Source organism: Chiloscyllium plagiosum, chromosome 26 (genome assembly GCF_004010195.1).
Source record: "Chiloscyllium plagiosum isolate BGI_BamShark_2017 chromosome 26, ASM401019v2, whole genome shotgun sequence".
NCBI classification, from domain to species: domain Eukaryota; kingdom Metazoa; phylum Chordata; class Chondrichthyes; order Orectolobiformes; family Hemiscylliidae; genus Chiloscyllium; species Chiloscyllium plagiosum.
Genome location: NC_057735.1, coordinates 13,023,079 through 13,036,749, shown reverse-complemented (window position 1 = coordinate 13,036,749; position 13,671 = coordinate 13,023,079). Strand labels below are relative to the sequence as shown.

Sequence of the window (13,671 nt, the reverse complement as noted above, 5' to 3'; positions counted from 1 at the left end):
TTCACCTGACCCGCACATCTTTGGACTGTGGGAGGAAACCGGAGCACCCGGAGGAAACCCACGCAGACACGGGGAGAATGTGCAAACTCCACACAGTCAGTCGCCTGAGTCGGGAATTGAACCCGGGTCTACAGGCGCTGTGAGGCAGCAGTGCTAACCACTGGGCCACCGTGCCGCCCATGACCTGCCCTTATAGAAATTCAAAGACTCCTTCCTGCCTTGTTCACACGCACAAGCTGTTCAGCTGTCCAGAAACCAATTAGAGAGTTGTCATCTAGCTGATGACTGTTCGTAATTGCACAAACTAATCAGCTATTTGCTGCTAGCCAAATCACAGTCTGCACTTTATGTATACCATCCCAATGATATTGTATAACAAACATGGACAGCACACACTGGCCTTGCCAGTGACACATAAATCTAAAGAATATGTTAAAAGAACATCACGTCTGTTTTGGTGGTTTTGACAGAGGAGATGAATATTCAGTACAATATTCAGTGAATCACGACTCATTATGGACTAAGTTTGGTTGAACAGGCAAAAGCTCCATATTTGAATGTGGCATTTTATCTGTAGGCTCAAGGTTATGTATTAAAGACCAGGATCAGCCTTGCAGTTGAAGTTATCAATTGAACCTCTCAGTTAAAGTGAATAAAACTGACAACCCCAGGAAATTCCGCATCAGAAATGTTTCACCTTCTGCAGTGATTAACAAGCTAATTGTTATAAGTAGCTATTAAAACAGTTAATTTATCTTCAGATGAACTTGTGAAATTAAAATTTTCCAGCTTTGATGCAACTGTCTTTGCTTTGATTTGAAATATATTTATGGTTACATTATCAGTGATAACACAGTAATTGTACAATATTTAATAGTTTTGTTGATAATCCAAATATTCCCTGTTGGTTATCAATTGAGTGAAAGAATGGCCTTTCTAAGAGAGATTAAATTTGAGATAAAACAGTCATGAGTTAAATATTATTTACTTCATATATTGTGTTGGAGGCCTCGTGACAATGGAAAGGTTTGATTACAGTCAGTATAAATGTTGCTGCTCAGACACAACACTTCAGATTCTGACGAGTCTCTGAACCAACCAACTGGCAACATGAAGTGGCTACTAGTCGCCCTCGCTTGTATCCAGCTCTCGGAATGTGTGATCAGGTCAGAAATTGTCACACGACGAGAGAGAACGGATAATCTGACAGTGAGGAAGAATAAGACATGACAAAATTTATAACTTTTGTTTTTTCTTGGCAGAATGCCTTTGATTAAGGGCAAATCTGCCCGTGATGTTCTCCAGGAGAAAGGGCTGCTGGAAGAATTCCTGATGAAACATCCATATGATCTCTGCTCAAAATATCAAGTGCCCTACTGCACCCAATCTCTGGATACAACGGAACCAATGATTAACTACCTGGATGTAAGTCATTTTTTAAACAAAGAAAAAAACCTACATCTTAAATCTGTTGCACCTTCTGACGTTTGAAGAGCTTGTTGTGAGACAACCTTAATATTTGAGAGGATAAAGTGTGTTTTTTCTAACAATATGCTGTAAGTCTTTAACCTGTTGTTATATGCAGTACAGGACTATTGGGGTTCAGATGTTTCAGAATGGGTGGTTGCTGGATGTTCTATGTCACTTGAAGAAATGTTGATTGATAAGCGAAAGTTGACAGGGATCTGTAAAACAAAGTCTTTTTAATGAGGTAGCAACACGAAGTTGATCAGGTTTTGAAGTGGTCTTGGTGTGTGAACTCCCCAAACTCATTTGATAAAGTGTTATACAGTTGCCTCGGTGAGTGCTGTTCCAACTACACTCAAGGAGCTTAATAATATGCAGGACAAAGCAGCCCATTTGATTGGCACTACAACCATAAACATTAAGTCCTTCCAGCACCAATGCTGAGCGGTGTGTACCATCTCATAGCACGAACCCACGAACACTGCCATCTAGAAGAATAAATGCTGTATATTCATGGAACCTCACCATCTGGAAGGCATATGCTTCTCCAGGGATTCGTATTAGCACATTTTAATTAATGAAAGCGCTGGTAAATTTCAAAACGTGCAGGTGAGAGAAAATGTGAAAGTATGGTGAACTGTGACAAAGTTAGTAGCTGACACCACAAAGACCGAGACAAATTACAGGGTGAGGAAAAAATGTAGTAGATGAAATTTAGTGCAGAGAACAGTGAAGTGATACATTTTGAAAGGACACAGAGAGACAAAGTTACATAAAGGGCACAATTCAAAAGAGGAGTGTATATCTGCACAAATTGTTGAAGTTAGCAGGGCAGGTTGGTTAATGAGGCATTTGGGAACATGAGCGTCATAAACATTGATAAAGATCATGAAAGCAAGAAAGTAGTAATCTATCATTTAAAACGCACTGATTCAGCCTGAATGGGAGTATTGTGCCCAAGTCTAAGCACCACAATTCAGGAACGATATGAAAGCAACAAAGAAGATACAGAAAAGATTTATGTGAACTGTTCTAGGGGCAAGCAACCTCATTAACATGGAAAGATTGAAGAGTTTGGGCTTGTCCTGCTTAAAGTGAAGGAGAAAGTGAAGACTGCAGATGTTGGAGATCAGAGTCACTAAGTGTGACTCTGGAAAAGCGCAGCAGGTCAGGCAGCATCCGAAGAGCAAGAGAGTCGACATTTCGAGCATAAGGTCTTCATCAGGAATGTTTTTCCAGCGCCACACTTTTTGACTGCTTAAAGAGAAGACTAAAAATAGATTTAAAGGAGGCTTTCAAAATCATGAGAGAGCAGGGTAAAGTAGACAGATAGGAAGCTTCCTATTGACCAAAGGTCAAGAACCAGTGGACACTGAATTAAGACTTCTAGCAAAAAGAACAAATGGGGGCCTGAGGAAACATATTTCTTGTACAGTGTTTGGCAGGAGTTTACAGTGCACGGATTAACAGGGTGGATGAGATAAATTCAATTGCAGCTTTCAAAAGGAAACAGGGTAATGATCTGAATAGGGAATGTATACAAGGTTACAAGAATAAGATAGGGGGTGTAGGAGGAGTGGGCTGCTCTTGCAGGGAGCCAGCAGGTCATGACTGGTCATGCTGTAACCATTCTCTGATTGTGACTGCTGCTCAGAACATGAATTCTATCAAACTGATGGAAGTTTCTGATTCAATGTAAGAACTTACTGATGATTTCTGTTGGACCTGCTGACTTGGTGTTTCCTCGCCATTGGTCAATATTTCTGGATACCCTTAATGAGCTTGGCTTGTGTTGTTGGCTGGCCTATTAACAATGCTGGCATCTATGTTAGTACCGCTAGATTGGAGTTACCATAGGAATTCAGAAGAGCAAATAATCATGTGATTTCAGAAGGTGCACACTTTCTGAAAGGTGCAGTATATAATGACCCCAATAACATGTGTTGCTCAGCTATATTTCCAGTTGATAAGTTGTGGTCTTCTCGTTCTTGCTGACAGTTGTCATACTATGGAGCAATCAGCATTGGGAATCCACCACAGAGTTTCACCGTCATCTTTGACACTGGCTCATCCAATCTCTGGGTCCCTTCAGTTTACTGCTCTGAACAGTCATGCAGTGAGTAAATGTTTTCATCCGTTTAAACGTGTTTCCATTTGTGATTTTTTGTTTCTTTTAAAATTCAGTCCTGTGATGAAGATTGAAAAAGAATAATATATTTCTACAATAGTTAAAGTTGAACATTGTCCTCAGATGATTGGATGAAACAGGGGAACTTTTCTTGGCTATCTTTCTTGGGAGAAATTTTTTACAGAGGTTCAATTTCTTAGTGGTTTAACAATGATGCTGTACTTTCCTCGAGAATTGAGATGAATCATGAGATGAATTTACAGAAAAATACTTATCATTGGTATGAAGTAGTTTCCAGCTTGCATTCCTTGGTTGGATGTTTTGTGGCACAGTATTGCTCAGATGATATACCTTTCGGCCTTGGTTTTGACTTACTCAGGAATGCTGGCTCCACTTGAGACTGGTAACATGGCAACACAAGCTGTTTCTCAGCCTGAAAAGCCTCCCAGTATGCCTGAGGGCAACTGTAAAACAACAGTACAATGACAGTGCATTCTTCACAACACTGTGTGTTAGAGACACAGAGGAATCGGGTCATTATTGCCCTGTGTTCTAGAGACACAGAGGAATATAGATCATTACTGCACAGAAGAGGATTGTTCAATTTATTGAATCCATGTTGGTCTCTGCAGAACAATCCATACAGGGACATGCACCATTCTGTTACTGTAGCACGCTGCTTGGTTTGCTTCAAATGCCTAAACAATTTCCTTTCAAAATCATTGGCTATGATTATTTCCACCATACTCATTGGTAACAAGCACCAGGTCATTACTATTTGCTGTGCAAAAATAACTCCTTCCATTTGATAAAAATCTACAAGGTTGCTGAACTAAACTGTCACAGTGCAATAATCTTTTACACTTGCATCAAATTTTCCATGAAGGCCTCCCTGGGTCAGCAAGAAGTATTTCCCTTTGCAAATGTGCACATGGACACATATACACAACCACTTGTCCAACTCAAAACTTCCCCTCATACACGAAGACACAGTATCTTTCAGGATTTCTGAGCCTCCTCACAATTTCAGGATCTCCCTTCAAAGAAAAAGCAACCAGACAAACACATATCAGGGTAAAGGAATGCTTGTAAAAACATAAACATTTTTAAAATGTAACATAATAGATTATTTTTAGCACAAATCTTTCTTCCTACATTAGACTAAATGTTCAAATATTTCTTATTAATTTCATTACATGTCTGGTCCATTACAGCAATGCATCACAGATTCAATCCCAGTGCATCTTCAACATATCATTCCAACAACCAGGGTGTATCTATCCAGTATGGTACCGGCGCCATGAATGGAATATTGGGATATGACACTGTCAGAGTAAGTCAATTGTAAACTGCATCAAATGATGTAACATTGATCATTTTAGTTTAATGACAAAAGCAAGTTCAGTAAAATAGATTGTCTCACATGCAATTCTAACAGCAGAAAGAGAACTCCAACTTTTAGCTGCAACAAACAGAGAGGGAGAGAAATATAGCAGCTTTCCCAACCCCAACAGCTACGGAAAGCTAACCTAAAAAACTTCGTTCAATGGGAGCTTGATCCCACTCATTCAGGGTGCTTCTATTGTTCCAACTGTAAAAACAACATCCCAAGGCCTCACAAGCTATTTATTGGCTTGAAGCAGACTGATTGGTACCTCTGTCTCAACCTCTCTTCATAAAAAGACAACCAGGACAAAATATGCCTCTTAAGGTCATATCATCATCACAGTTTGCTGAGAGTCTTAACAGTCCCCACTCCTGTCCATGCAGCCTGAAGAATCTTGTAAATGTTGAACAAATGCAGGCTCCTCATACATTTGAAGAGCATAAATCTCCTCCTCGTTCCTTTTCTGAAATGTATCCATGCTCCAGGGTTGTGTGAAAAAAATTTAATTGTCCCTCTATCTCATTTGTTCTCAGCATTGTCTTTAAGAGGATTGAGAAACCTATTTGCTAAGTGTGAGCAATTTATGGGGAATGTATAATTCACAAGATAATGCTTTGCTGAGTTCCTCAGGTGTTCTCACTTGACCATATCTTTCTAGATTTCAAACATCAATATCCGCAATCAAGAATTTGGTCTCAGCACTAGTGAACCCGGTGGCTTCTTTTCCTACGTGAAGTTTGATGGAATTCTGGGCATGGGCTACCCATCTCTTGCAGCATCAGGAGCGACAACTGTATTTGAGAACTTAATGTCTCAGCATCTGGTGGATGAGCCTCTCTTTTCTGTCTACCTGACCAGGTTAATACGCCTCACCTGTTTTTCTTACCGTGGTATATTTCGCTGAATATTGGGACACCTGGTCGGCATGGACGGGTCAGACCGAAGGATCTGTTTCTATGCTGTACATCTCTATGACTCTATAACTGCATGTTTTTCTTTCATAGGAACATAGGGCAGATGTAGTACATTCAGACCCTTGACAGTTTCAAAGCAAAAAGTTAATCTTGAGTTGTGAAAGCTCTTGTCTCTGTGTCAGAACATCATGGACTCAAATTCAATGTAAAACTTAGTACATTGTGACAGTCAATACTTAAGTATGTTATTGTTTTCCATACCTGGAAGACTGCAACAACATTTGCTTTGGACATAGCACAGCAAATGTTCGCCACAGCATTCAATTTTTTTGCTGTTTGCTCATACTTTTCTTTTGACTGCTCCCTGTGTGCATATCATTAAGCCTGGGTACAGTCACATAGAGAGAGAAAAGGGGTGAACTAAGTCAGGTTGTTACAACAATGACTTTAGAAACTTTGGAAATAAAGCTTACCTTGCGCACTTCAAAACTCAAGTACCATTTCTGTATATCTTAAAAGGATAAAACATAATAATGAGACTAAAATATAGAAAATTCAGGTGGGGCTTGACAGGGGTAAAACTGTCATCTCTTTTCCAGAGGCTGTGCAGTTTAGAACATGTGAATGGTCGACTGGGAAGATGGATATTAATGGCATGGGATTTGTTGATAGTGATAACAAGCAATAATTCATGCTAATTTGCATCTCACCACTCCTTAATGAGAGTGTCATTTCCCCAAATGCTGTCAGAAAACCCAATGCGGTTTTCCTAAAACTGAGGGAGTCTCACTAGATTTCTTTTGTCCTTCTCCTAGATTTTTCACCAAGGCCCATGTTGTTCAGGGCTGTATGTACTTCAGTCAGTAATTTCTCAATGCAAACAAATAATATTCAAATGGATAGTATCTGTGGCTGTATTGCAATCAATTTATTTTTGAAGCTCATTTGGTATTCAGTGATTTAGGTACAATATCTAGTGGGTATTAATAAATCTCTAAACCAGAAATAGGTTGATGCTAATGATGTTATTTCTTCACCTCTCAGCATGTTTATGATTCTCCTGTGTTTTACAGACAGGATGGTGCATCTGGAAGTGAAATTGTGTTTGGTGGAATTGACTCAAGTCACTACACAGGTCAAATTCACTGGGTTCCCGTCACTCGTGAGGCCTACTGGCAAATCCTCATTGACCGGTAAGGGATTACCCCCATCCACAACTAGGATCGATACTTTGCACTGAAATCCTCGAGAGTGATTCTACCAAATGGTATTGAAATTTATAAACTAAAAGACAAAGAACAATAAAATAATTGACTTGTTTTTAAGTTACAAAATCAACCTTTGTGGTGGATATAATGAATATCTCATCCAACTAAGAAACTCAAGTTGGTTTTAATTGTTCAACTGGCCTAATTAGTCTTTTTTTGGCTAACTGTTCATTCATTTCTCTCCCTCAGGGTGACAATCAATGGGCAGGTTGTGGCCTGCAGTGGAGGTTGTCCAGCCATTGTTGACACTGGCACTTCTCTCCTTGTTGGTCCCAGCACACCCATCAACACCATTCAGCAGTACATTGGAGCAACTCCAGATTACTATGGCCAGGTAGAGATGGCATTTACAATATTGATCATGGCATAGTACTACCAAGATGTGCGCATCACAAATTCATTCATCATGCAGCCTGTAGCTGATCATTTGAGTTTTCGCAAAGTGAAAATAGTTTATTTGTAAAAATGACGCAAAATCCTGCATATAATTTGCTCTGGAGAGATCCCCTCAGCCTTTTGAGGGAGGTCGGGAAAGGGGGTGGACAGAACTACAGGCGCAGGGTTACATTAAATTAATTTTAACAAATATGAGGCCACTGTCACTGCAGCAGAAATATTGGGAAATGCATCAGTATTTCAAAAAAAGATGAAAGTGAAGGCTCTTTACATGCTTAAACTTATTTATTCAGACAAAGTATTGTGCTGAAATAAGGCGCTGTGTTAGAAGAACAAGGTGTATGGAGAGAAAGCAGGTGTGGAATCCTGAAATTGCACGATGAGCCATGCTCATATTGAATGATGCTACAGGCTTGAAGGGCCGAATGGCCTTGTACTGCACCTATTTTCTATGTTTCCATGCTTCTAAGAAAAAAGTGCTTAATATATAACCCACATAACACCTTAAGATCAAGATAATTACAAATATTTAGAAATACTTTAGTGTTGTGATGCAAATTGGAAATTAATTACATCTTGGGGACCACTGCTGCATAAACATTTTCTATTAGCCTTCTGGTATATTCCAATTTCTGGTATATTCTGGTATGTTTAGTCATTATTAATTTAAGTTACTGTGCCACAAATTCTAAGTTGTATATTTCTACACCTACACAGTGACTGAATACTGTCTCTGTTTCCTTGCAGGACACCATAAGCTGTAACAATCTGTACAACATGCCCAATGTGGTCTTCACAATCAATGGAGTCGACTTCCCCCTTCCTCCACAAGCCTACACTTTGCAGGTATGCTTTTGGACAGCATTATTGTGCTAGAATACATTTATAATTTCAAAATGTTTATGGAATATACTTTTGGGGATAAATGTACAAGACTAATAATAGCTAAAGGTGATGATGATATGAGCCAGTGTTAACTGTGCTTGTTTTCCTTACAGAGCACTTACAACAACCAAAGAAGCTGCATGAGTGGATTTGGTGTTACTGGTGGAAGCCTCTGGATTCTGGGAGATATTTTCATTGGGGAATATTATTCCATTTTCGACGTGGGGAACAACCGTGTGGGCTTGGCTAAAGCTGCTTAATTCCTTCGTTTACATTCTCATTAAAAACACACCCTGATTGGTATTTCTGGGCTGACGTGCAGTGATCACATCGTTCTCCAGCACTGCAGTTGTCACATGGCTTCACAGTAAATTCTTCATCTTTTGAATGACTACGAATAAAGATATACCATTGGCAATAGGCTGGGGACTGTGCTCAGCAGTGCTCCACATTAACTTACAACAAATGAATGTGAATAAATCCCTTGTCAGGGTGGGTTTTTAAAGAAATAGACTAAGGACACTGGATCTGGATTTGAAATGAGAACATAGAGACAGTCTCACTATTCCCACACTTTGATTGTGTAGCACTTTTACTTGGTTCTTTCTTGGTTCTGACACTCGCTGTGATAAACTCTTGGAGCTGTGATACTCTCCAGAGATGTGCATGTTTCTGTTGAAGGTGGACGTTGTCTGCAGCGAAATCTGAGTTGGTGTAAATGTGATCCTAACACCACACAGCTGCCTGCTCTATTCTCTGGAATCTTGTCATTACAATAGCTTCTAAAACTATATAATATAATAAAATCATGAAATGCAATTTTCCAATTTTCAGTCTTTTATTCCTTATATGTCTCTGTGAGTGGAAGCCTGATTTATTTCACATTTAAATTGTTCCATAGAATTATTGATTTATTTCACTGTTTATCAAATACAGGTAGAGATTTGTAGAACACATGAGTATTAATTAATATTCTCATAAAGTTTGATAAGATCTGATGAAATCCGGTTTTAACTCTATTTGTGCCTTAAAATAATTTTACTATAAGTTCCAGTTGATTCATGATGTGGATATACTTTCCAATTCAAATTGAGTATTAATGAACTCTGGTTAAGTTAGTCTAAGATGGCCATCAATGTCAGGTCAGCAGTGTCTTGTGCCCTGAACGAAGGTTAGCAACATAAATTTGCTGAGGTCTAGATGTAGATTTCTTGTTTTTTCAATGTTAGTTTCAACTTGAGATTCCGTATTGAGAATCTGTGACCTCCAAAGATACGGGAGAAAAGTGGCAGATAGATCAGCCAATCGGATTGGAGAAATGATAGCAATGCAGTCCTGCAGCGAATTAACTTACACAAATACAGCTGACATTTAAATCAATACCAAGAACACAAAATACAAATCTGGATATGCTCATTCTGCTGAGGAAGAATCATAAATATCAGAATGAAAATTTTAATACGATTTTATTAAAAATCTGCCACTTTTCTTGTGCTCTTCTCTGGAAATAATACTCCATGCTTACAAAATGTGGTTTTCAGTGCGAACGATGTCAGTTAACAAAAAGAAAAGAAATAGAAACAGGACTAGGCTGTTCAGCCTCCCTCACCTGCACTCCCATTCATGACTGATCTGTTTGTGGCCTCAACAACTCGTTCCTGCCTGTTCAATCATAACCATCGCCTTGAATATATTAAATGATCCAGGTTCCATTGGTCTGTGAGGTAGAGAAATCCAAAGATAAATGAGTCTTCAACTGAATAAATTCCTCTTCTCCTCCATTTTAATTGGGGATCGCTTATTCTGAAACTGTGTCTCTTAGTTTTAGACTCCAACACAAACATAAGCATCCTGTCATTAGAACATAGAACATAGAACATAGAAGAATACAGCGCAGTACAGGCCCTTTGGCCCTCGATGTTGCGCCGATCCAAGCCCATCTAACCTATACTAACCCACTATCCTCCATATACCTATCCAATGCCCGCTTAAATGCCCATAAAGAGGGAGAGTCCACCACTGCTACTGGCAGGGCATTCCATGAACTTACGACTCGCTGAGTGAAGAACCTACCCCTAACTTCAGTCCTATATCTACCCCCCCTTTATAGTATGGCGACCAAAACTGCACACAATATTCCAGATGCGGCCGCACCAGAGTCTTATGCAACTGCATCATGACCTCAGTACTCCGGAACTCAATTCCTCTACCAATAAAAGCCAGTACGCCATATGCCTTCCTCACCGCACTATTTACCTGGGTGGCAACTTTCAGAGATCTGTGTACATGGACACCAAGATCCCTCTGCTCATCCACACTACCAAGTATCCGACCATTAGCCCAGTACCCCATCTTTTTGTTATTCTTAACAAACATTCCCAGCTGTTTGTCAAGCCCCTTATAAGTAACAATGAAATCACCTCTCATTCTTCTAAATTCAAACTCACAATCTTTCCTCTTAAGATAATCCTTCGTACAGGAATAAATCTAGTGAGCCTTATTTTAACTGCCCCCAATATGAATACATATCCCTATAGTGTTGTGCAATGAGGCAGACTTGATAACAGAGCTTAAGGTGAAGGAACCCTTAGGGGGCAATAATCATAATATGATTGAATTTACACTACAATTTGAGAGGGAGAAGATAGAATCAGAGGTAATGGTATTACAGCTCAATAAAGGCAACTACAGAGGTGTGAGGGAGGAGCTGGATAGAATTGAGTGGGAGAGAAACGTAGCAGGAAAGACAGTGGAACAGCAATGACAGGAGTATCTGGGAGTAATTCAGGAGACATGGCAGAGATTTATCCCAAGGCAAAGGAAGCATGGTACAGGGAGGATGAGGCAACCATTGTTGTCTAGAGAAGTCAGGGATAGCATAAAAGAAAATGGAAACACATATACAGAGGAACCTCGATTATCTGCATTCAATCATCCGAATATTGGATTATCCGGCAAGATAGCAAGGTCCCGATGCTCAGCTAAACTATGCTATCCAGCATGCAATTAACCAGAATTTGATTAACCAAATGAAATACTCCCCGCCATGGATAACCATGCTTCCTCTGTAATGTGGCGAAGAGCAGTGGGAAACCAGAGGATTGGGATGTTTACAAAGACCAATAGAGGGCAACAAAAAAGAAATAAGAGGAAGAAGATTAATATGAGGTAGGCTAGTCAATAACATAAAGGAAGACTGTAAGAGCTTCTTTAGATATACGAAGGGCAAAAGAGAGACAAATGCGGACATTGGGCCGCTGAAAAATGGCATGGAGAGAAAATAGGGGGTGCAAGGACTTGGCTGAGGAACTGAATAATTATTTCACATCAGTCTTCACAGTGGAAGACACAAGTAATAACCCAAAAAATTCAAGAGAGTACGGGAGCAGAGCTGAGTATGGTGGCCATCACCAAGGAGAATGTGCCAGAAAAACTGAATGGCCTGAAAGTGAATAAATCACTTGGATTACACCCAGGAATTCTAAGGGAGATAGCTGAAGAGATGGTGGGGGCGTTAGTGGTGATCTTGCAGGAATTGTTAGAATCAGGAAGTGTCCCAGAGGACTAGAAAATCGCTTACGTGACTCCCTTGTTAAAAAAGGAAGTAAGGCAAAAGACGGAATATTACAGACTGATTAGCCTAACCTCGGTCATGGACGGTCCTGGAATCCATTGAGAAGGATGAGATTTTTGAATACTTGGAAGGGTACAGTAAAATAGGGCAAAGTTAGTATGGTTTCATCATGGAGAGGTCATGCCTGATAAATCTTTAGAATTATTTGAGGAAGCAATGAGGGGGTTAGACCAAGGAGAGCCAATGGATGCTATCTAATGGACTTCAAGAAGGCCTTTGACAAGGTGACACACAGTGTCACACTGAGTACGATAAGGGCCCATGGTGTCAGAGGCAAGGTGCTCGCATGGATAGAAACTAGGCTGCCTGGCAGAAAGCAGAGAGTGGGGGTAAAAGGGTCCTTCTCAGGATGGCAGCCAGTGACACATAGTGTTCCGCAAGGCTCAGTGTTGGGACCATAACTTTTCACTTTATACATTAATGATCTGGATGAAGGAACTGATAGCATTCTGACTAAGTTTGCAGACAATGCAAAAATAGGTAGAGGGACACGTAGCATAGAGGACGTGGTGAGGCTGCAGGAGGATTTGGACAGGTTACGAGAATGGATAAAAAAGTGGAAGATGGAGTACAACGTGGGAAAGTGAGAGGTCATGCACTTTGGTAGGAAGAATAGAGGCATGGACTATTTTCTAAATGGAAAGAAAATTCAGAAGTCTGAAATGCAAAGATACTTTCTTCATAGAACAAAAACAAAAGAGTTATGAACTGATTCGACTGGTCTCTGATTAGCCCAGCGTAGCACACACTCAAAAAAGACAAAAAAAAATGTTGGGAAAAGAAATGACTTTACGTCAATAGCATTCAAAGCAATACAATTACTGATCAGGAATATACTGCAAAGATGTTAAACAGACAATTTTTCAGACTTTCACATACATTTTTAGTAATGGAAGATCACATTTATCTGCTATTATCAAAGCATCATTAGAACTTACTTCTTATCCAATATAAAATGTAAGAAAGAAAAGCATAACAGGTCAGTGTAACCTGGATATTCAGAGGTGACATTTTAGCCTCATGGCACAAACGTTTCCTACCAACCTGGAGCTGTGTTATCTTCGAAGAAAAGCAAACATTGAAATGGGAATTTGGGTAGTCATTGTAACACGTTTGGCCAGGTGGATCTCAGTGAGCATGAGTTCTCTGATTTGGGCTGTTAATCTGGGCCAATCAGGGAACGCTGGTTGACAGATATAAATAAGTATCGTTAGGGCCCGGGTGTCCTTGGAGAAGGAGCACGTGGTGTCGACCAACACCTTGGAGTTGTTTAGGGAGAGGTGGGCGCTGCAGGGAATGGAGTGCATTATTTCCCCCTCCAACTCTATTTTGATTTAGTCCCTACCCTCCCCTTCACTGTTTGATCACACAGCACTGCCCTTTGATGTGAAGGGCAGTGTTTGTCACTGGCCACCGGGTGTTTTCAATAAAGATTGGTGCACTTTGTGTCTCTCACTGTGTCTCACACCTGCACACACACACCATGGGTGCTGGGGATAAAATAAGCACTACTGCGCTTAGGTGGTAGTGTGGGGGGGTTAAATTACAAAAAAAGAAAAAAAAATTAAATAAATAAGTGTCTCAGAAATTCT

At 40.0% G+C, this 13,671-nt stretch overlaps 1 protein-coding gene across 1 annotated transcript; it reads left to right on the top strand.

Moving 5' to 3' along the window:
* The first annotated feature begins 1,093 nt into the window (after nucleotides 1-1,093).
* Nucleotides 1,094-9,264, top strand: LOC122563104 (pepsin A-like). Its single transcript, XM_043716534.1, has 9 exons — nucleotides 1,094-1,166; nucleotides 1,263-1,425; nucleotides 3,466-3,583; nucleotides 4,810-4,928; nucleotides 5,641-5,840; nucleotides 6,970-7,089; nucleotides 7,354-7,498; nucleotides 8,308-8,406; nucleotides 8,559-9,264. Exons 1-9 carry the CDS (start codon nucleotides 1,111-1,113, stop codon nucleotides 8,703-8,705), a joined length of 1,167 nt encoding a protein of 388 aa, XP_043572469.1. The 5' UTR covers nucleotides 1,094-1,110; the 3' UTR covers nucleotides 8,706-9,264.
* Nucleotides 9,265-13,671: the final 4,407 nt, after the last annotated feature.

What these genes read in the sequence shown, in the direction of transcription:
- LOC122563104 (XM_043716534.1), top strand. Translation starts at nt 1,111, where the DNA reads ATGAAGTGGCTACTAGTCGCCCTCGCTTGTATCCAGCTCTCGGAATGT. An exon ending in CTCTCGGAATGTGTGATCAG is followed by an intron (nt 1,167 to 1,262) that starts GTCAGAAATTGT and finishes TTTTCTTGGCAG; the next exon opens with AATGCCTTTGATTAAGGGCA. An exon ending in TGGGATATGACACTGTCAGA is followed by an intron (nt 4,929 to 5,640) that starts GTAAGTCAATTG and finishes ATATCTTTCTAG; the next exon opens with ATTTCAAACATCAATATCCG.